This window comes from Buteo buteo, chromosome 8, assembly GCF_964188355.1.
Source record: "Buteo buteo chromosome 8, bButBut1.hap1.1, whole genome shotgun sequence".
Taxonomy (NCBI): domain Eukaryota; kingdom Metazoa; phylum Chordata; class Aves; order Accipitriformes; family Accipitridae; genus Buteo; species Buteo buteo.
The window spans coordinates 26126927-26150447 of record NC_134178.1 but is presented as its reverse complement, the minus strand read 5'-3'; the positions used below and the strand labels follow the sequence as shown (position 1 = coordinate 26150447).

Sequence of the window (23521 nt, the reverse complement as noted above, 5' to 3'; positions counted from 1 at the left end):
CACCTCTTTTAGTCCTAGACTTCTAAGTTCCTAACCTAAAAGACTAAACAATACAAGGAATATAAAACCAGAATGCAGTAGTACAACAAAGTTGTCATGTATATGGGTGCTATAAACTAGCTTGATTTGGGGCTCACTCAAGTTTTACAGAGCTTTCAATTAGAAGTTTGATTACCACAGGGCTGAGTGATCTGCCGAAATTTCAGATTATTGACAGTGATTCTATTGTTCAGAGTCTGGGAGGGTACTTACAAAAGAAAACACTATGCATTTTTAATGTTTTCTACAAACATCCAGTTGCATTCAGTATCAAGGAAAGGATACAAAGCTTTCTCTCACACCCAGTTAAAGCTAGTATGAATGAACAGGGCCTTTCCTGTGGTCAAAATGTTGGGAAAATACTCAGAGGGCTCTTCACATTGCGAAAGGTGGATTTTTTGTTTTGGTTGGAGTTTTCCGATTAGTAAAAATTACTCTTGGACAATTAACATGGATTAACCAGAGATATTTGTAGGTATAGGACAGGTGTATTTCACATCTACATTCAAACACACATATATGTGTGTACATGTATATGTATGTATACACATATACATACATATGTGTATATGTCTATATATATACATGCTCACACAGTCTTATATAAAATATAAAGCCTGTGACTTGTTTCCTCCATTTGTTATGTGGTAATTACGTGTCCCACCAACAGCAGGCCACTAAAAATATGCTTAGCATTAAAGAACGGCATTCAGCTGTGCTAAGCATCAAACAACTCTATAGGTTTGGTATATGTTCACACATAGGCAGAGTTGAAGAAACATGGACTGTGATTTGATGAAAGAATGTAATTATTTTGAGGTATTCTCCTTTCTCTTTTGTACATGGTTGCCACTTATACAAAGTACTTAGCATTATCACAGAGATTGCAGGAACTCTGCACTGAATACTGGGATCAGAGAATATTTCTAGACTTCCTGTGACACGCTTAACTACTCTTGAATTTATACAAGCAGCAGTGACATCCACTCAGAAGAGCTGCAACAGTTGCTGATGTAAAGATACACTTTCTCCCTCAAAAGACAGCAGAAAATGCAGATGCTCCTTTAAAAGAGTGAAGAGAGCAATTACTGGGTAGGTTCTGCTCAGCACTGACCTAATGCTTTAAGAAGACCTACAAGCATAACTGGTCCTGCATGCTCCTTCTCACCCTTTTTTATGATGAATACAATAGTGCAGGAGGTATCTACAAAACTGATGATAGCTCTCTATTTCTCAGGACAGGAAACTCATTTCCCCTGCATGTTCAAATCTGCATGTACTGCAGCTGAACACAAAACAGGTTCAATGGCTATTAGATCATTCAGTTAGGCTATTAGGTTCTTAAAAACATGGCAAGAAACTCATAATGCAGCTTATGCTGCAAACATAGGCTCCTTTCAGGCAAACCTGTTAATCTGCACCCTAAACACATTTTGCAATATGCTCTGTAGTATGTAAATTTCTACTCCAAAATATCCTGAGGAACACTCTGCTCCCACATCAATACCCACAGCAATTGTCCATCTAGGCAGAATACCTTGCACACTGTGCTAAACTCAGTAGTACAGACTCACAGTAATCTCTGTAAATTCAAACAGCACTAGCATTTATCTATTCTACAGGAACAAAACAAAAGGTGACAATACACTGGAAGACTGTCTAAAGGACTTGACTCTTGAAGCTTCCAGTGCAGTACATTTATTTGAAATCAATGTCAAATTAAAAGACAGAGGTAAATAAATTATCCTTCTGCCTTGTAGGCTCCTAGAAGGCAGTCGGGATTTCAAAGCAACAATTCCTTTGCCATACTGAAGAACTGACTTTTATTCCTGCTTGTGCCACAGGGCTCCTTTATAATGCTAGGAAACTTTTCACGTTTGGCCACTAATGGAGCTCTCAATTTAATGCCGAATGAGGCTAGAAGTGCTGAACTATAGTTGAGCTCAGCTAAAAACATGCTTGGAGTACACCATATGCTGTTGCAATGCAAAATGTTTTGATAAAAGTAAAAATAAATTAGGCCCAAGGTTTAAAATTAGCCACTGGATAACAGCGGGCATATCTGATTCTGTAAGTCTCATCAGTTATAAATATCTCTGTACCTCACCTCTCTGTGTCTAAAGTTAGGATAATGACACATTTTTATCATTGTGATGTTAAATTCAGTATTATTTGTGAAGCACCCTAACGTTACAGTTGAGAGCATGACAGATAAGCAAGCAAGTGAGACTAATAATTTTTTATTCAATGCAAGGTTTCAATAGTATGAATTTAATAAGACCTGCCACCACACAGCGAATAAAGAAGATAAAAAGAAATGTTGAATAGCTCCATGAAGAAGAGATCCTGTGTGTGACCAGGTAATTGCAGCTACACTTTAATACCTATGCACAAGAGGAATAAATTTAAGTGACAGTGAAAACCTAACTTTGGACATTCCTCTTTTTTTTAACACTTTGTAAGCCTGACCTTCTTTCAAAACAGACAAAATATGTGTGTATATGTATGTGTATATTTTAAAATTGCAACACAGTAGCAGAGAACTATTTCTGAAATTTTAAACTCAAATGTGAAAAAAAAAAGAAAAAAGAAAGCAAAACCAAAACACTCTCAGAAAGAAGGGAGAAATTGGTGTTAATTTGCTGGGAGCCAGGATGCCAGCAACTCAGTAATCAAGGATGCTGCTCCTTGGCATTCACTCTTTGAATTGCAGAAAGTCAACACAGAGTCTTACGACTCTCATGGCATTTCCATCCTTTTGTATGATAGCTACACTATCTAACCATGTTATATTAACAGTGTGGACTTTATTCTATGGATAGAGTGGCTTTTTTCCTAGCGAATATGGTTAATTAATTGGGTTTGTTCTGGTTGCTGGAAAGTTTCTAATTAGCTGTTCCAGAGATTTTTTGGGGGGTCTATCTTCCCTTGGGCAATTCGGAAACGTTTCTATAGAGGCCTCTATGCTTGTCAGGTGGCATAGGGTCACTGCTTTGAGGGATCTTCCCAATGAGCTGATATCCATAGCGTGCCTAACAATCTACCTTTACCTTACTATGTTTTCTTCACTCATTACTTGTTCAGTAGGGGCATCAAGAGACTCTTTTAGATAAATTTATATTGATATACACACATGCACACACATACACACCCATACATATATATATATACACACACACACATACACACGCAAATACATATATATTTTTCAATATAGTATAATGAATAACATTGGTTACATTGCATAAAACTCAATACTGTTTATACTGGGGCTTCCTTCTGCAGTATATGCTAAAGCAAGGGCAAGCATGTGAAACTGTGTTTCTGATAGCTGCCACACCCAAGAAAGGACTTGAAGGAGCACCACATGGATGTGATCCACGTTTACAATTACTGGCTGCTAACATCCAAAGTTTCTGAACTACTGACCCATCAGCTTGAGCAAATGTCTGCTAGTGCAAAAGAGTTTGCACAAAGGTTAGTCAGCCGGTCCTGGAGTTATCTAGCTGAAACGGACAGAATTTTTAGAAAGGCAAGCTGTGTGTTGACATCATCAATGGCAAAATGCAATGACACATTTTCTAAATAATCCTTTAAGAAAGACAAATTTGTGGGTTTCTCTATTTATTCTAATTCGTTCCCTCACCGTTGAAGTCTGTCAGAACAAGGATGGTGCATAAGCCCCTGTAAATATGGCTGAGTTGTGCAAAAACAACAGTAATCCTTAGAATACACAATCTATCACCACACTCTTCTCCTGTTTTATAATCCCCTGTACACATCAACCTCTTAGCAATATTGCATGTAGAAGAAAAAAACTGAGTATTGTGAATAGCCCTTTAGCAGAATTCATCCTATATAATACAACCATTTCCATTACGTGCAGTGCAGTACTACTTCTCTCACTCTTCCACCAATGGCTCTCCTTCCTATGGGGCAAATGCCCAAAGAGCAAAGCACTCTTTCCTGGTGTCCAGCACCCTGGGAACTCTCTCCTTCTACAGTTAAAAATCTTTTCCTTCAAGCCTCAGGAAGGGAAACATAGCATTTTGAAAGCCAAACACTGTATCAGAAATTCTACCCAGTAGTTTGACCCCTCAAATAGAAATGTTGTTAAGTACTGCCAAAAAGATTCTGGTCTTCTATAATGAAAGGATATCCACTGATTGCCAGTAAAGCTTATGCTAAAAACCCAGATGCTACACAGTGGATCAGGCATCAGTACCTCATGCTTCTGACTTCACTGCAAGTGCCCTATAGGAAAGCTATTTTTGCATTTTAGGGTCACCAAATAATAGGGTATTGTCAGGGGTCCCTATGCCTTGAAGTGGAAAGTGCTTTTTCATACAGCAATTTCACGTTGATATTTAACTTTGATTATTTTTTGACATGCACAGTAATGAGTCCACAGATCAATTATCCTTTAGATTATGGTGTTAAGCATATTCATTTTTATAATATTTTTCTAGTCAGACAGCTAGCTCGCTTTGAGCTGAACACTGAAGACTTTGAATTTGCCTGACTTGAAAGAGAAAATAAAAAGACCATTTCATTACCACATATATATGCCTGTTTAATGCTAGTTTATCAGAGCACTCACATTGGGGCCAAGACTGGAGCTTTTCAGGGTAGTAAAAAACTGCAGGGATAAAAAGGCAAATTTAAAGTACTGTTAAGGTAATTATAAGAGAAGCCTTACCGTCCAGGTGACTTGAACCGTTGTGGGTGTCAGCACAACAGGATTATGCAGTCGTACAATGACATCTCCCAGTTCTTTCTGGACTTGCCTGTGATCTACACCTTGTGCTGGTGGGCTGATATCTGCCAGGCCAGGCACACACATGAAAGTGTTATTTTAATGAGAAAACTTTTATATGGCATCAATAAGAATGACTGAAGAGCTTAATGACCTGATTTAAACACCCTTTACAATACTGTTTTTAAAACAATAGAGTACTAAGGTTTAAATATGAGCTCCAAAGTATATCAGGTAATGCAAACAAACCATTCACCTTTATCTGCTTAGGAAATAATGAAATATAAGGATTTTTAAATAAGTATTCAGACTCGATGGCAAAGTTTTCTCAGATCTGGTAAGTGATGACAGACATGCAATATTCACTATTTCCAAAATACTCAGATAATAATATCGTTGTCCAGAGGTCTGGAACCAAATTGGTTAGTATAATTGAAAAAGATGAACAGTTTGGGGTTTTTTTTATTTTCTTAGAGCATACATGGCATTGTCATTATATGTTTCCAAACTTTCACTAAGCTTCCCATTCCCACATACCATGCACACAAGAAACCAAACACTAAAAATAACATTTTCTTCTGCAAAGCAAATTTTCCCTTTACAGATAGAGATAATGAAATCTAGTGAAAATATGAAAAAAGAATTTATTTAGGAAGCCAAACCAATTCTGATCTAATAAAAGGCCAACAAAACCACTCTACCACAAAAATTTTCTCTTCAGGATCATGTCAAACATTCCTTCAAAGTGTGTGGGGAAATTATTTCTTCTAGTCAAAATCTGAAGGAATTTGATCACTTAATATACATCTATGGAAAACTGTGACTCCATCCCTGGGACCAATTGTGGCCCTAGTACCTAGTCCTTAGGGACCACATTTGGTTTGTGCCATTGTGTTAAACTGAATGAAGCTGTATTACCTTTGCTAAATAGGAACCACAAATACAAAATATGTGTCAGAAAATGGAGAAGATGTGCAATGTGTCTTTTTAGTGATAGTTCCTGGAAATCATCATTTTCTGCTACATTGCGCCAAAAGCAGAACGTTGGGCTACAGCTATCACCTAGCTAATATATCACAATAGCACATCCCTTCCCTTCAACTTAGACAGAAATGAAAGTACTTTCTAGGAGCCAGTGAAGGCTGGATCCTTTCAATGGATCCTTCAAGGATCTTACAATGCTGTTCTTGGTCAACAGTTACAGATGCCCTTACTATGTCAGTTGTCATTGTGGATTACATAATGCTTGTTAGAAATACATATACTGATTATTTCTGCTGGAATTTGCTTGTAATTTTTCCAGAAGAGGTGATCTGGAACACAAGCACAGGTTATATCCAAAAAGGACTGACACATTATGGTCATGCCTGTCTAAGACATCTGTGAATTCTGCTTGGTTTTCCCATGGGATTCACTAGCAAAAGACACTTTCCTTCTTTCTGGGTCAACATCACGTCCTTTGGAAGAGAATACATACATAAAAGGTTTTTTTTTCCCCTCTGATGGTCTGTGGCAGGTACACCCACCCCGACAGGAAACAAAACTTCTCCGGGCAGGGAGAGAGGAAAAAAAACCCAAACCCTAGAGGCCGCGGGTTAAAAGCCAAACTGACCAATCCAACACACGTCAAGTACCTGGAAGTGTTGACCTTTTGGCCAATGGGGATTAAAATGACCACAGATCAGATTCAACAAGGGTATAAATGGGGTCCCACCGGAGGACATTTTGAGTCAGTCCTCCTCGGAGCAGCGGGTCTGCAGTCGGGGGCTCCCCCCTTGGGTGGGGACACTGCCCTAGGTAACTCCTGCAGGTTGAGAGCCCTCATCTTTTAGGTGAGTGATATGCGCATTTTGAGTTGTCATTTCTAAACTTTAAGAATTCTTAAGTCGGCTGTGTAGTACTAATTCCCCTTACATCATTGAACCTGTGGTTCACAAATGTTGTCGGAGTTCTAACTAACTTTTTTACTGAAGAATAAATCTGAGTTTTAACACCTGTTGGATTTGATTGTGTGAGCCTCTGTAACATGGTCTTAGATATGGGAGTGTGCAGCATGTGATTTCTTTTTATTTTCTAAATATTATTAAGAAGAAATAACAGTGCTCTTAAAAATGAAACATTTAAATATAACAACTATATTTGAATCACATGCCTCCAGATTTTGAAAGAAAGTAGGTTTTGATCATCAATATTTCAGCTTTATAATTCTGGATTGTTATGGGTTCTGAGCCACCAATAAACAATATTGCCACAGGCTTCTAATGCAAATGGCTCCAAGGATCTCCAGAGGGAATATAATCCAACTATGGATGTCACTGAAGGAGCTTGTCTAGCAAATTATGACTATTCAAAGTGACCAAGAAACAGAAAGATATAATAAAATAAATATGTAAGACAGCAACTCAGACTGGTTTACAGGATGATAATTTATGCTGCTATCCACAAAAAGCTATGAGCCTTGGTACAAAATACCTACAGCTACCCATGGCTATATTTTAGGTTAAGTCATCCTGTGGTATATAACCAACAAAGTACCTATATTTCCTCAGGAGAAAAGACATTTCTACATCATGTGTTTGTATGAACTGCATTTCATCATTTTAACGGGACATATGTTCAGAAGTAAGGGAATAACATGGGCTGATAACAGTAAGAAATGAGTATCAAGAGTACATGTGGAATTCTGTTTTCTCGTATGTACACTTGAAAACATATGCATATGTGATGCTTACAGTGTAATGTCTTGTAATGTCATTTCCACATTACTAGGAGACTCCTGGTGGAAAAAACAGTTGATCTATCTGTAAGGATATTGTCAAATACTAGAAAAATAAAATCATGACTCAAGCAAAACTGGCTCAAGAAGCTATGTTCTGATCACAATTAAGAGGTCTCTAAAATTAAATTGGTTATATATTTTCTCTAACCTCTCTTTTATTGGCTTCCATTGAACTTGCTATTAGTTGCTAGTAATTTAAATTCCAGGGATAGGATTATATATAGTTTCTTTAAAGTGTTTCTTAATATGTGGCTTGGTCTGTTAATAATCGAAACAAGAAACAACTCCTTTCTTAGAGTAATTACTGATTTCTCTGTGTTTATTTGATGCAAGTCATATAAGGTAAACCTTCTGAAAGTGCCTGATTGTCTACTTGCAGTCCACTGCTGACAATATGCATAAAATCCTATTACTTGTATTTGTTGTAATTAACACCAGGAAATTAAAGGCTCAGCTATTAAAGCTACCACAGCCACCTGTTGCAAATTAATCCTATATAGCACTGTAATAGCTGCTTTTTTCTTCCTCCATGACCACTGTGAATAGGCTTTCTACTGTGTGTCAGCTTCTTCTGTGAGCCTGAATTTAACTCAGGCATAATTAGAAATCACATCAAAACATTATGTTAATTTTCAATTGATTTTATGATTTAATTCTATTAAACTGCAGGCTTGCAAAGAAGCTATAAATCCTGTACATGTCTCAGTGTGTTTGACTGCTAAACAGCTTCTGGAAATGGAAGCTGCAACACATGCTGTAGCTAATTAAAAGACATGTTTTTACTGAAATCAAATTGCTTGTCAGTATGTCAGATAAAAAGTCTATACTTGACACTCAAATGAGAAACAAAGTTGTTTTTTTAACCAGGTGATAAGTTATGCAGACTAAAAGGCTGGTGCAGTGAAAAGCATGAGTCACCCTATAATAATGGGAGAGTAAGAAAGAGGAGAAAACTTGTGATACTCCATGGATAGTCAAGCCATGAAATCCCTGACCAACTCACTCCTTCAGCTTTTTGGAAAGCAGCTCTGTTTCTTCTTTTACAGCAATGATTACTATTTTGAGGGTATAATAATAATACTTATGACAGATTTATTCCGGAATAGACTGGGATCAGAGAGGCTGGTTGTGACAGTTATGTGATAAAAAAATACCACCCTACTCTTGTTTCTCTCTTTCCATTTAGGACCAGCAAAGGATCCAAACCACTTACACATGCAAGAGGCTGACACAGGATGCACTATCCATGGACACTTTTATAACTTCCATAAACAGAGCATCTCATTCTAAATTAACTGTGAGAGAAGCTATTACTTTGGACTCAAAACCCCTATGATTCCAAAAGATTATTAATTCCTGCATCCCAACCTGTTTATCACAGAAGTACACTCTTGAATGAAGTGTTCGAGCAATGTGTTGTCAAAGCCAAAAAAATCCATGCTGTGAAGAGAAATTTGTTTATGGCAGTTATACGCCATTAGAGTTTGATGTAATGTGAACAGAATTCAACAGTCAATTTAATAGCAATGGAGGATCACAGCTATCAATTATATCACCACCCTATAAATGAGGGATTCACTTCAGCCTTCCCTCTTGGTTTATGCCGTTGATTAATATAAAGAATTCAGAAATCTGGGTATGTAAATAGAAGACCCATACTTTTCTCTAGAATAACTTCAAAATATTCTTAGCATGTAGATGCCTTACTTTACGTGAATTCTCTGCCTAAATGTTGGACCAGATTAATCAATACACTACAGATATTTTGTGCAGTTCTTTTGATTAAAACTAGTGCTAAACATGGTGTCCGTCTCTCATAAGCACTTGTTACTATAGTATATCCCTATTATAATAATGGAGAAGTAAGGAAATGACAAGAAAACGTATTGAGGAGAGCATGGTATTCAGAGCACTTTTCCGAAAAGCTTGGGTAACTCACATTACTTTCAATAGCAACCAGACATCAAGGAGCACACCCAGTCTAAGTGAACTGCAAAACAAAAGGTCTACAATACAGAAAAGATTAAAGAGCTAACCTATCTCTTCTAAGCTCCAGATTGATACAGAAAACATTGGACTATTTTTTATCTTTATTCGTTAAGCTCAATTCATGATTCTTTCAGTCAGAGTGCTAAAGCCAAATGGCCACACTGACCTATTGGTCAACTCTCAGTTCCTTCTTTCTATTTTAGCTCAAGCACATAAGCCTTAATAAATACTATTACCTTGTGTTCGGACAGGATCTGACATAGGGCTGGGATCACTCAGACCTTGTGAATTGATAGCTCTCACCATAAACAGGTAGATTGTATTGGGGCGCAGTCCTCTCACAGTGTAGAGAGTGGTCTTCACATGGTTAGCCACCGTTTGCCAACTATTGCTCACAGATTGACTGCAATGAGAAGAGGGTTGAAGATTATAGACTAATGCAAGAGAAAAATAAAGAAGTGAAAGGACCTGCTTTTGTAACCCTATGTAAAGTCTAAGTACAGGAAAAAGTAGTAAAAGCAAGGTAGAAAATAAAAATAATTGTTTAAGTTAACTCATCAAGGTGGGATAAAAAAAACCCCACAGCTGTCAAAAGTATTTCTCCTTTCAGCAGTAGCAAAAGCTTTTGCTATCTCTCCAAAATAAATACCTACAAAAGGGAAGTGTGGAAAGCTGTAAAGTGAATTTGAATGATAAATAGACCACTCTTGAACATAAACCTTAGAAAAGAAAATCCTGTTAAAAGAGTAATTTTATACACTGCTAAGTAAATTATGTCAATAAATTGTCATTGGAAGAAAAGTATTGTCCTTGAACTATACTCATACTCAAAGTTACAGAAAAACCTGCTGAAAACATGCTTGTAAATGAAGGAAAGCATATGAATACTTTTTCTGTCACTACATTTTCCGTTGGACATTATTATAATTAGATTACAATCACTGTATGAAGAGATTTCAAGTGTGACTGTTAAAACAGCTTTTAATGAAAATGCCTGGCTTTTGTTAAAGTTATTGATGGGATGCCATTAAAGCTTATCTGGGGTGAAGTATCACAAAAGTTTAAAGAGAAAATTTTATCTTATTGTGCTTTGTTGTATAGCATTGATTAAAAAAAAATCTAAATATATTAAAAGGAAAAAGAAACTGGAGAGCTACAAGTTTCATGTTTCAATTGTGTCAGTCATGTAATGCATTAAGGATACATTCCAAAACAAAATCCACAATCTGCGCGTACAGTAATGTTCTTTGCATATTAATTAGCAGGGTGAGGCATTATTGCTATAACTTCTTAAATTTGCATGAATTTTAACTAAAAGATGAACTAAATTATTTGTCATTTGTTGAACAACTTGATTAAGGAAAACATTTAAGAACATGCACATTTTTAAGCCAAAGAGTATATTACTGATACACGTGAGAGGTATGGCCCATGCTTAGACAAACTTGCTGAATCGGAGCCCAGGAGTTCTTTCATACCATGTATTAATTGCTGCTGTGTGGAAGGGAGCAACTGGATTTTCTTCAGCCTCAGGCTGCAGTATGAAATCCTAAATTATCAACAGTAGCCTTTTCAGCTAAAAGTTTTAAACTACCTAAAACAGTAAAAAATAGAAATTTTAAGTGCTTTGACTCTTTAATATGTGCTGCTTTAACAAGAACAGGAATTCAAGTATGCAGAGAGGCTTCAGGATTATCCATTTATTTTCAGATTATTTGTACTCTGATAGTCAAGATAACACTGGCCCGAAAGATTTGACCTGCAGTATTCCCACAGGAAACTCACTGATCATCAATGCTAAAGGAAAAGTAACAATTAATGACTGTATTGTCCTGTTATATTCCTGTTGACCTGAAGAAATAGTTAGATGTTCCTCTAATTAATCACTTAGAAAAAAGTGACAAGTTAAAAAAAAAAAATCAATTTGAAAAGTAAGAATCAATGCCTGCCACAGGAGTTGAGTCTTTTAATGGACTTCTAATGATATGTGTAGAGTCTAAAAGAACACCACAATACCAGGAAAATAGCTGGTACCAGGTTTCAAGCAAAATTAGAAAGGAAGGAGATTAAAAGTGGAATAATTCACATACCTAAAAGCCTCAATGATATATGCACTAGCTGGTAGGCTTCCAGGGGTCCCTGGTTGCCAGGACAGGGTGACACTGTTCTTAGTAACATCAGTGACCTGAGGTTTGGATGGTGGCCCAGGGAGGTCATTTATATCATAATTTTTACTGACTGTTGCTCCACCAGATTCTGTGAGGAGTAAATACAAAACAATTACTTTTTACCCTTGATTGTATAAATTTGATCAAAGTAGAAGATTAAAAGGAAAAACATGCCAAACATCTGCAAAATCAGCATAACCAATGTTCTTAATCTGTAAAGTACTAAGTCAACAATTGCACAACCACACACATTTTTGGATGAAGAGCTATTGTTCTTTAGAAAGAAAAAAACCCACAAAACTCAAAAGGTTATATATAAATATATAAAAAAAGAAAAGGAAGAATAGCAAAAAAGCCCAGCTTTGCTGAAATTTACATAAAATACCAAAACCTCAGTTGCTAGAAGGCTGAGAAAGTTCCTATATCCAGATCAACTCCAGTACTCACAGAGAGCACACTGGATTTTGATAGGTCTCTATGTAGGCATAATAGTTTCCTTGCCCAAGCCAATTACTGGACAAACCCATAGTTTATTAATACTCCTACTTAGAAGAGTTATAGCATACCTGTGTCAGTGGAGACAAATACAAATTGTTGCAATGTGAATGGGCAATTAAAGATAATAGCAGTGAAATACAAGGTGTGTGAAGGAACCCAGCCTTCCTACCCAAAACTTCTCCATCTCAATCCTAGAATTTCTAGAACAGATTATTTGACTCAGACTGCTCTAACATAGTCTACGCATTCATTTTGTGCCAACTGAAAAACAGCCCCTGGACATCGCCTACCTGTCACCTCCAGCACAGCACTCCAAGATGTCTCTCCACTGGAACTTGTAGCAACGCAAGTGTAAGTCCCAGTATCGGACAGCTAGACATAAAAACCAGTTAAGGGCAGTTTTAACAACCTTTTAGAATCAGCTGACTGAGTTTATACTAATTTTCTTTTTCTAAATGTTTCTTGGTAAGAAGAACTTAGCCTACATTTTACACCAGACTAGAGGGCACTGGCCATTTTCAAACAATTGTTTAATGGTGGCTTACTTTTAGAGAACTGCAATAAGATTACTTGCTTCTAATACTTTTCTAATTCTAATTTTCATATTGTTAATGGTACCAGTACAGAATGTAAGTGCTACAGAATGGATGTTTTAGACAGTATCAACCTTTGTATTGGTTACAACAAATAGAGGTGAAATTAGGTAACAATATAACAACAATTAACTCCTTAGAGGATAAAATCTCACTGTTGATTATCCCATGATGACCCAGAGATACAGTTTCCAGTGCCAGGAAGGCTGTTAAATCATCTTAGGCTCTTATGACAGATGAAGTCATTTCTATACAGGACACCACACATACAAATACTGTTGCTGAGACTTTATAGTGGTTCCTCTACACAGACAGTCCTCCAAGCAATTCTCAAATGGCGAAATTAAATCAGATCCTACACCATGCTTACCTTTCTTCTCTTTCACATGGGATTTTATTTCAGGCTTGCAAGGCACTTTGGTAGCAAAAAAAATACATTTGTATAAAACCACTGTGATTCCCTTGTCAGTTCATATATTTCAAATTTATTTGGGGAAACTGTTTTGAATTATATTATCAATATTAATTTCTTTGCTGTATAAATTGTCCTACTGGAAAATTTGCCAAGTGTTTTGCTATTCCTTACTTAAATTTAAAGTAAAGATTTCTGAGACAGGAACTAGTAAAGACTGCAGGGATGGATGGAAAATGGTAACTTTACAAAGCACACTTTGCTTTGTAACTTTACAGAGCAGACCATTATGTATAAAGCATGGTAATCTGGAGATGGTAGCAGAAGAGGGACAGTGCTGACTCTAGTGATAAAAGAGAAGAATTATATTCACCATCAGATGACTTGACAGAAATAGGACTGCATCCAAGAAGGTTTATTGGACTTTAAGGAATTGTAATGGGTTTTCTGCTAAATACAGATTGGCACTATAGCAAATGTTCTTATACCTCACTCTTCAAGAATATCAAGCCAAATAAGTGAGATGATCTTTACATTACTTGTTGATATATAATTTAATTGATTTTTAACTTTGTCATGTTTTAATTTTGTTGGTATTTTCTTCAGATACACTGGGACTGCAGTGTACCATTCTTAGGGGCAGGAAGCAACTGATTAATGCCCGTTCAATTGTTTGAATGAGCATAACTTGCAATTTAGGAGATGTTTTTTCCATGAAATACAAGCAATGATTAAACCCCTCTGAAAATGTCTGAGAGACTCAAAATACAGAAGTACTGCTAATGAAATGAGAAAGACTCTTGAAAGGAGACAGATTTTCCAGAGGAGAACGCCTTATAGCATTCTGAAGTGTTTTATTTTGCTGCTTCTGAGCTTTTATTAAATATATAATTCTTCATTATGTGATAATGGAGAATATTTCTCAAGGCTATGGTTCTCAGTTTCATTTGTGTACTACTGTGACAGATGGTGTATGGCATACTCAATGAATTATGTGGTATACACAACAGAGTAACTTGCAGAAGGCAAACTCAACGTATAAAGCAAGCTGGAGATATGCTGCCTCTTGCAAGTTATGGTAATTATCTAACTTCCAGACTGTGGATGGATTAGATACAGACATAGTGTATTGATAATTCAATTATTTATACTTTTTTTGTGCTGTGGAAAAAACAACAGGGGCGGTGAATGGAAAATCTTTGCTATTCAGTAAAATAAAGTTTTCTTCCTTAATTAATGCACGTGTCTAAATCTGGTGTGGTACGCTTCTACAGAGAAGAAGGGAGTTTTCTGTCAGTGTTGACCTGTCTGAAAGGGTACTGAGTGAGTGACGTATATGAGTTTTTAGTTGTCCTCCTCAGGGCAACTGGGAAGATCGGCTCATCAGAAAAAATTCTATGTTCATGTACATGACTGTGGCCCTTGGTTTACTGTGACTGCTGCAGACTCCTGAATAATTTGATTTACACATAAAAAGAGAGTTAAATAGCAGAAGAGGATGGTCCTAAAGATTTAAATAGTAGTGGCTCATCTTTACCCATATCTTGAAATCTTTTATGATTGCAATAGTGATTATTATTTGTGACAGGAGGATAAGGCTGAGGACATGTGGGTGATAAATATTAATTTGTTTTGAACTTGGGTATGTAAGTGTACTTGGATGTATTTCGTGGCCATTTTTTGCTTAGGAAGTGTTGCTAGTCCTTGCTCAGGTAGACCTGAGAGAAAAGTTAAACATTCCAAATTTAAATACATATTTAATTCATAAAAAGTGCAAGGTACAGGAGAAATCTTATTTTTATGGTTGTGTGTGTTTTTTATTCTTAAGTCTGAGCCAAACAGTGCACACTACAGCAATCAAGGGGTTTATATAAATTGTCTTTCTAGGCAATTAAGGAAAATTGGTTACTAGTGAATGAGCCACTTAAGGATCAATAAAAGCTTCATGTCTTTCAAAACCACACTCACTACTAATACTGTTTTCTTCTCCCCTTGCAAGCAATTTTTTTTCCTTTCATTTACAGACCTTTTGCCTCTAACAGCGAGATTAATGCACTGGCATGATTCAGAACCAATTTCATTGTTTGCATAGCTGCATGCAGACAGGTATCCCAGGAGCTTCTGCCTCATGGACACTCCACAGAAGCCCATCATCGATGCCTCAAAGTTTGTTTGAAATCACTAAGCTTCCACCTTTAATTGCTGCTTTCTAACACTACTGGGGAATCTTGACTATTCAAGCGCACTCTTTAATCCAGCTCTACAGGAAAAATGCATTAACCTTCATGGCCTAAACCTGCCTTCAGCCCAGGGAGAAAGGATAAATTGTTTACTCAAGGAAAGCTAGCATAAATTTTTTAATAAATTCCATTTTGTTCCAAGGAAGTTAACAATTCATCTACGATCACTGATGAGATGGTATCAGAAAACAAAACTGCTCTTTATGTCTTGTCCTCAGTAGCTACGTTTATTGACATTTTTCTGGATGGCAAAGCTAAGTGCAGAAATTACTACTGATGAAATTAAATGGTTTCTGAAATTGCCTTCACGTTCTTGAAAAATAATTACATTTACGTTACTATTTTTCCATTCACATGCTTGTTCATGTGCATACAATCAAATGTACATTTTTACCTTTGAGCAGGGAAAAATTAAAAGCCCAAACAAAGATTAGCGATGCAATGTTTAACACCAAAATCTCACATTATGCTATGTGAAATATTATAAGATTTCTTTGTACTTTTAAGATATTGTATTATCTTGTGTCAAAATGTAAAATATTATGATAGGCATTTGATTTTGAATAGAAATCTCTCTGCATATGACTGCATGTATGTTACAGTATTAGTTGTCTTTTCCCCTCCGCAGCGTGATGGAACATCTCTAGCAAGCATAACACTGGAATAAATCAGCCAGCTCAAGACTGCCAAGACTCACTGATGGAGGAAGTGCAGGGCCAAACCCTGATGAACTCCAGAATCACTTGTGAGCACAGTAGCTTCTTGGAAAATTACCATCAGCTGTTGAAAATGAACTGCTCTAAGTTTTAGCAGAGACAACAGGCCAATGGCTTCATGATAAGACCGACTGAAAAGATAAGGAAGGCCTGTCCTTTTCATGTCTGTCCATCCCCAACTCGTGTTTTATTGCACCATAAGTAAGATTTTAAATACAATTCTATGTTTAGGGAATTCTAATAGAAATATCTAATGCTAGTTTGGCTCTTCTTTCCACACCCCACCCCCCCTTCCCTACACAATGTCAAAGAACAAAATAGGATGTGAACTTAGTGAGAATTTCATAGTAAAAGAGACAATTAAGTAAATTTTGAAGACAACAGACAGCAAGACAGCAGAGCTGCTTGAGGCACACATCAACAGCTCGAGACTAGCCATGTACCACTTGCAGCACTTGTTTTGTTATTGCTACTCACCCGCAGAGTTTTAATCTGAAGCGTCCCCTGATCCTGTATGGATGTTCGAGGGTCTCTGCCCAGGAAAGTGAATCCTTCTTTTAACCAGCTGATGACAGGAAGGGGGTCACCAGTTGCCTTGCACTTCAGCAAAGCTGTCCCATCCACTGCCAGTGTCTGATTGACCGGCCCCTGAAGGATGATGGGCGGAGGCCTATCTGTCAAGACTGAACAGTGACACATGCGTTGGCATCCACACCCTTAATGATCCTCTGCTGCAGTTAGCCCTTTCCTTGACACAGTACCAATTTCAAGAGACTAGTTTAAGTTAGCCTCTAAAAGGCTAACCATTATTCTGGAATAATAAAACCATTATTTCTGGAAGACCCACAGATACATGTTAACAATTAACTGGTATATTTGAAAAGCATTTTTGTAAGAATTTTATTTGACCACTGCAAGAAAACACCAAGATACATAAACTTCTGTTAGCAAAGACCATCAGACTCATGTGATTAAGATAGGATAAAAATTAAGACCTTGATGCAGAAAAGAATTGAGGTACATCTCTTATTTCTTCCAATTTAGGAGAGCACTTAAAGCACATGTTTAATGTCACATCAAAACATGTTTAATTGCTTACCTGATTTAGGGCCTAAAGAGAAAATCTGTTAAAGTTCAAAGTGAAACACCATAGCCATTCTAGCATGGGTAGCAATCACATCCCCCATTCATTCTCAACTTGCAAGTTTTCATCAGCAAAAGTATCTAACAGTAATACAAAACATTTTCATAATCTGAGTGATCTAAATGACTGTACCACTCTTTTCAGTGGTGAAAAGTTCAAACTCAATCAAGCCATTCAACAGCTTACTTATCAAATAATTTCATCACCTTTAAAAACCATGAACTCTTTTAATTTTTTTCCCCTACTAATTTACATTTGCATGCTTGAAGTACTGCTTAAAGGACTCTGTAACCAGTGACTGAGTGCATGGCTGTGTATAAACCCCATTCCATGACCAGTGGGATATCGTGAAGATGAGGTAAAATGCTCATGTTCGCTTTTCTTGAAAGACCAATTGTTCATAAATAATTCTGCTGTTGAACCTATTCTCTGAGCCATCTGTTAAGCAGCAAAATATAACTTTTTTTCTAAAGAATGTGTTTATACAAAATGAATGTTAAATACTTGAATACAAACAAGGCTATGACTCCTGCAGAAAATCAATATAACAGAACTGAGAATTCATTTTGATATATTTACCAGCCACACTACTCCTTTAAATCTTTGAACAACTGAACAATTATATGACTGGTATTAAATATTGTAACAAGCAGGATTAGCTCCTAAACCCGTGTAAGTTAGCCTGCCTCCACCAATGTCAATGGAGTTTGAATCATTTATTCTAGCTGAGAATCTGTTTCATTATAGTCCATACACAACACCTGACTCTAACAATGAACTGAAAATAAATTATTGTGAAGCAACATGGTTTCTGTTGTATTTGAGCTGTTTGAGATGCAAACCTCTGGAACCTTCAACAGATCCAAAGTGCTTTCATTATGCTATTTAACAAATAAAAAATATCAGGGAGATGTTAGCGGTACATTTTATACCTAAAACAATTGTTTCTGAAATGTTAATGTTGCAAAAATACTACCTAACTTCTTCTGTTAACAAGATACACAAAGGATAGAATCATTAGTATTAGTAGTACCTTGGAGTGTGAGTTTATCACATTTATTGAAATTGAAACTGAAAATAGAAAGCCAATACAGATTATTTATTAACACCAGAATGTGAAAGCTATTTTGGATATTCTGAAATATCACCCAGTGAACTCCGAGATATGACAGGAAACACTATATTACAAGAAAAGAGAAAATGTAATGCATTTTTACCTTGATATGAAATTTTTTATCTCATTAATGTTCCTTATGACTACACAGTTCAGCCATTTGGTAAAATAAAAATTGATCTCAGCTCATATGGACTATCAGCATACCTTCAGCACGAGTAGTATATTAGAATGAAAACTTAACTGTGTAAATTTTCCTTTCAATTTAACATAAAACAGGAAATCCCAGTTTTCTAGGTAGCTAAAAACTAAGGAAAAAGAATTACTTAAGTTGTTAATGATTCCATTGCAGTTATTTGCTGCATCTAATTGCCTTTCATATGTGTAGCAATGTAGGTATCTTCAAAACCAACTGCATTACCGATATTGTTCTTTGGCATGTAATTAGGTTTTTTACAGCCCAAATGAGCAGCTCATAATCCTTTAAATAGCTCTGATCAATAGTGTAATTGAAAGTCTCCTGGCCAGAAGGAATCTTCATTTTCAAGGGTGTTATGGGTGAAAGACCACTACAGGTTTCCATGACACTAAGGCTAAAGGTTAAATGAACACTTAGGGTTTCCACTGATCTGTGAACGACTGTATTGTCTTCACAACTATGACTTGTAAATCTCTAAAATGTGTATACATGCTTGCATTCCAACTAGATAGGTCTCCTCATTAGTAAGGATCCAAAATTCCCTTAGAGGTTTAAAAAGATATATCATAAGCATTCTGAAGAACAGAGAGATAATGAAAAATATCCACAAAAAGGTTGGGGGTTTTGTTAGTTTCTTTTACAACATTTTTATTTTTTATTTAAATTTTACATTGTTTTATCCTAGCAGGAAACTTTTATATCTATTCCACAGAGACACTTTGTGTGGCTAAAATATATTTGCATAGTAAAAGAGAAGTTGATTTCAAAATTAATTTAATTTAAAAAAATGGTTTTGAAACTATTTGCCAGCAACCATATATTCACATATTCTGGTAACTGAAAAGTTATCAGATTCCTTTTGTGATAAAATGCAGATTAAATTTTGAGCAAAGTATCGGAAAAGAACAAAATATATTGTTAATGAACAGTTTATTCATTACAAATGCAATTTGGATTAACTGAAATGATGTTTAAATTTGGGTGGAATTTGGTCAAATTACAACAGGAAATTAAAATAAGAGAATAACAAAATGAAGTCTTTACTTTGGCACTTCCAAAATCAGCATTTCAGAAGTTTTCCTGGTGAATTAATGGGTAAAATTAGACACAAGTCATGAAATTCTCATTATGAACACTATTATGATAGGGCCAGGTGCTCTCCTGAGAGGTGGAAAAGCAGAGACCAATCCTTCCTCTGCCTTTTTTTTGTGGAAGAGCTTCACAGGAGGCTGTGATGTTGTTCTGAATCTCTCCTGTTTGAAATTGTCACACTTGCTATAAAACATGTAATATACATTTGATAAGGGATAGGAAACATGGTGGGCAGATTTGCAGATGCATAAACTGTGAGTGATATTAAATTCTTCCAGGAGGATTTGAGAGATACATACCCCAGAATATTCAATAGACCTATAGTAAAAATATTGCAGAGGAGTTTGGGAAAAAATGCCTTAAATGTCTATTCCAAATCAGTGGAGAGGGAGATGTTGAGGTATGCTGCCAACTCCTTCTCTTTTTTTTTTTTTGTTTTTTAATCTGTTCTGAATAATCCTTATAGGTCCAGCCTTCCACTTTCATTCAAAAGCCCAGAAACATGATCTTTTTAATTAATTTAATATCCTAAACCAGTTCATTCTTATGTTGCCAGAAAAATCCACTGTGGGAGGTTAAGCTTGCTCCTCCATCCCAATACTCAGCCTAAACAGCAACTGCTGGGTAAACTGGGCAAAGTAGGCTGATCCTATAGTTGAGCACGCAATGATCAAAACTTTTATTAATAAATATTAATAATTACTAGATAAGGAGAAATTGAGATCTTCAAAATATTCTGTGCATGATGGATAAATTTATGGAACAAATTACTAATTGTTAAATATTCTTTTTGTCTTGAGCACAGATAGATGGAAGCATTTGGTTTATTTGCATGATCTGTCATTTTAAGACTGTGAGCTGCATATTCACTTCTTGAGTTTCAAGGGATTGCTAAGATTGTCTCAATTTTTAAAATTATTTTGCTTTTCCAGATGTGCGTTAGACAGTGGATTATATGATAGCCTTTCAAGAAAATACAAGATTTGAATTTCAAATACACTGAAGGCTCTTAGCACAGTCCATAATCAGCAAAATTATCACTCAACTCAGCACATTTCATCACAGCTAGTAATCTCTTCTCATGTGAACACTTGAGTTAAAAATATTTCCAGTAAAGACTTGTAAGTGCAAAAATGTAACAACTGAAACACTGCTATATATGGTATAATTAAGCACTTGTTTTTCTGCACATGACATGTTTTCATTCTGTATTGGAACTTCAATTGGATCTAAATTACTCTGGATCAAACAAAAATGTGTTCAAAATGAAAAAGATGGCTTGCCACTATTATTAAATCATTAACCAAACAGAAAAATTCTGGGCTATGAAGTAAAACTGAAATCACCAGCCAAAAACTAGAACACTAATGCTTAAGTATATAGCTAGCATGCACAGTGTTCATCTATTATTATATTTTTAAAACCATTAAATTAGATTTCCCTACTGAAAAAAAATCATTAGCTTCCATAACTTCTGCTCAGCATCAACCAAAACATATTATTTAGACATTTATGGTTAACTTCCTAACTGAAAGCAATTAAAAAAATATCTGTGATCTAATGGTACATTTATTTGTATAATCCCAGTTCCACAATATTGTTTTAGCACTTTTCTTCTGACTTTACCTGCCCTTTGACTCACAGATGAAATGGGATTTCTGTAAAGTAACCTTTTATTATTTCATAATGATCATGCTGACAGTGGGTCCTGGAAAGCATTTGAAGAACGCAGGCCTTGCATTCCTTGAGCAGCAGAGCCACCAGCTAATGCTTTCTCTAGCAATGTGGAATGCACACCGCCTTTAATCAGAATTAATTGTAGATGTGTTTGCATTTTAGCAGGGACACTGTTGTGAGCTTTCTGTTGACTTGTTAAATCAACTAACGAAAGTTCCAAAGGGGTCAATTAGGATTTATTATTTTTTTTCCCCCACACAAGATAAAGATAGACCACAGGCCCTGTCTGTCAAAAGGAAGAATTCCTTATCACTAAAATCCTTGAACCTGATTTGATCGACTCAGCCCCTGTTGCAGTAAATCTGTACAGCATCAGCAGGTGCAACCCTTAACAGCTCAATGTCCTCTTAGCCAATGTTTTTGTGTTCTATTTATTCCAATCACCATCATGGCACTGACTCAGGCAGCACTATGGACAGATATTAACAAATACTGCCTTTCCATTAATTTTAAATAACCTTTTAATCCACATTTAAATTTGAATTGAATGAAAATGCATCATTTTGTCACAGATCATGAGAGAAAGGACATAAAGAGATTGCAGAGTAAAGGTTAGCCTTTAGTCTCCAGAAACTACTTGTAAAGATGCAAGGATAAGGCAGAAATTATCTCCCACTGTCATAAAAATATAGACAGCTTGTGGAAAACAAAGAAAAGGCATCAAATTAATGCTCAAATCTCTATAACATGAGCCTGAACCTCTCTACCTGTCACTTGTGATGAATATGCTCTTGTGAAAAGCCAGATTATTCAGAATTAGACATCTTTTCAAACTTTCATGGTGCAGGCAGGTCTCTAAGGGAACAGTAAAAGTAGACCTCTGCATATAACAACAGTTTTAATGGCAAAAATTCATCAAAGTCTGTCAGGAGATATTTAATGAGTCAGTTAAGATAAGGAATAATGATGCTGGGGAATGCCACAATCTCCTAGTATAAAAGGAATTCTGTTGTTTTCTTCACTAACATTAAAGGATGCAAACTGCCTTCTATCCACAGTGGGATGAAGAAGGATATCAACAGGATTCCTGACATATGAAAAGGATTCATGCTTTTAGATGGAGTAAGGTAAACTTCAAGGCAGGATAAAATTCAAACCCAGAATTTTGAAATGGAAAGCATCAAGAGACATCTTGTGTTTTTACTTTCCTGAAAACTCTTCTCTACCTATGTCTTTCCATGGCTCTTTTCACACCTAACCATACTGAGGAATTCTTAGAACATTGCTCGGAGGTAGGTGCCTTATTCACAGAGGGACTAAAGGGCTACATGATGTAGCTGTTCTAAACCAACAGTACTCCAGTAAGTTCAAGGCAACTATGTTGATATAATTGAGCTAAGGACACATTCCCAAACTAGCTGCCTAAGATAATATTGAAGACTGGTGGGAATTGAGCTCCATTTTTCTGCACCCCAATTCATTGCTTTAATCACAAACCTATTCATTCTTCACAATGTTTTTTTGCAGTCCTATCTTAGCTCTAGTGAACTGAGCAGCTTCCTTTCTCACCAATGCTATTCTAAGCTGGTTTGTCCCTTGTTTGTATTGTTAAGGAACCTCCAGAAAGCAAGCAAAAGGCAAACTTTTTGCCTTTTTGATACCATAAAGAATTGCACAGAGACCCTTTTTCATTGTATTTTCTGTAGAAACTTGTCCGCTTACTTGTATGAATTATGTGATCTCATATGCCTTTATTTACACTGCTTTTAAAACACTTTGACAGGAAAAAACAATAGGAATTTCTATAGCTTACCATCAGTAACCTCCAGCTGAGCCTTTGCTAAAATGCTTCCAGCAACCGTCAGTGCTTGACAAATGTAGTAGCCTGCATCAGACCGCTGAATGTTGGTAATAGTGAGGTCTCCAGTTGGTGACACTGAATACCTGCTGTTGGGTTGGAGAGGCTGGTTTGGGAAGAGTAGATTCTGCAAAGACAATTCATCTCACATCAATTCAAAACACGAAAGCACCACTTTTCCCTCAGCTAGAGAGATGATGATTTTTCCTTAAAAGTTCTATATATAAACTAGGAGAAAAAGTAAGTG

General features: G+C 36.3%; 1 protein-coding gene across 1 annotated transcript in view; it reads right to left on the bottom strand.

Annotated features, from left to right (window-relative positions):
- ROBO2 (roundabout guidance receptor 2) overlaps window positions 1-23521 on the bottom strand; it is a 438049-nt gene that overhangs the window by 47437 nt on the left and 367091 nt on the right. Inside the window, exons 8-13 of the mRNA XM_075033940.1 lie at window positions 23230-23401; window positions 16668-16873; window positions 12520-12601; window positions 11654-11819; window positions 9800-9966; window positions 4739-4860 (exon numbers count right to left, since the gene is read on the bottom strand). Coding sequence (XP_074890041.1) covers window positions 4739-4860; window positions 9800-9966; window positions 11654-11819; window positions 12520-12601; window positions 16668-16873; window positions 23230-23401 — 915 coding nt within the window. The remainder of the gene's footprint in view (window positions 1-4738; window positions 4861-9799; window positions 9967-11653; window positions 11820-12519; window positions 12602-16667; window positions 16874-23229; window positions 23402-23521) is intronic.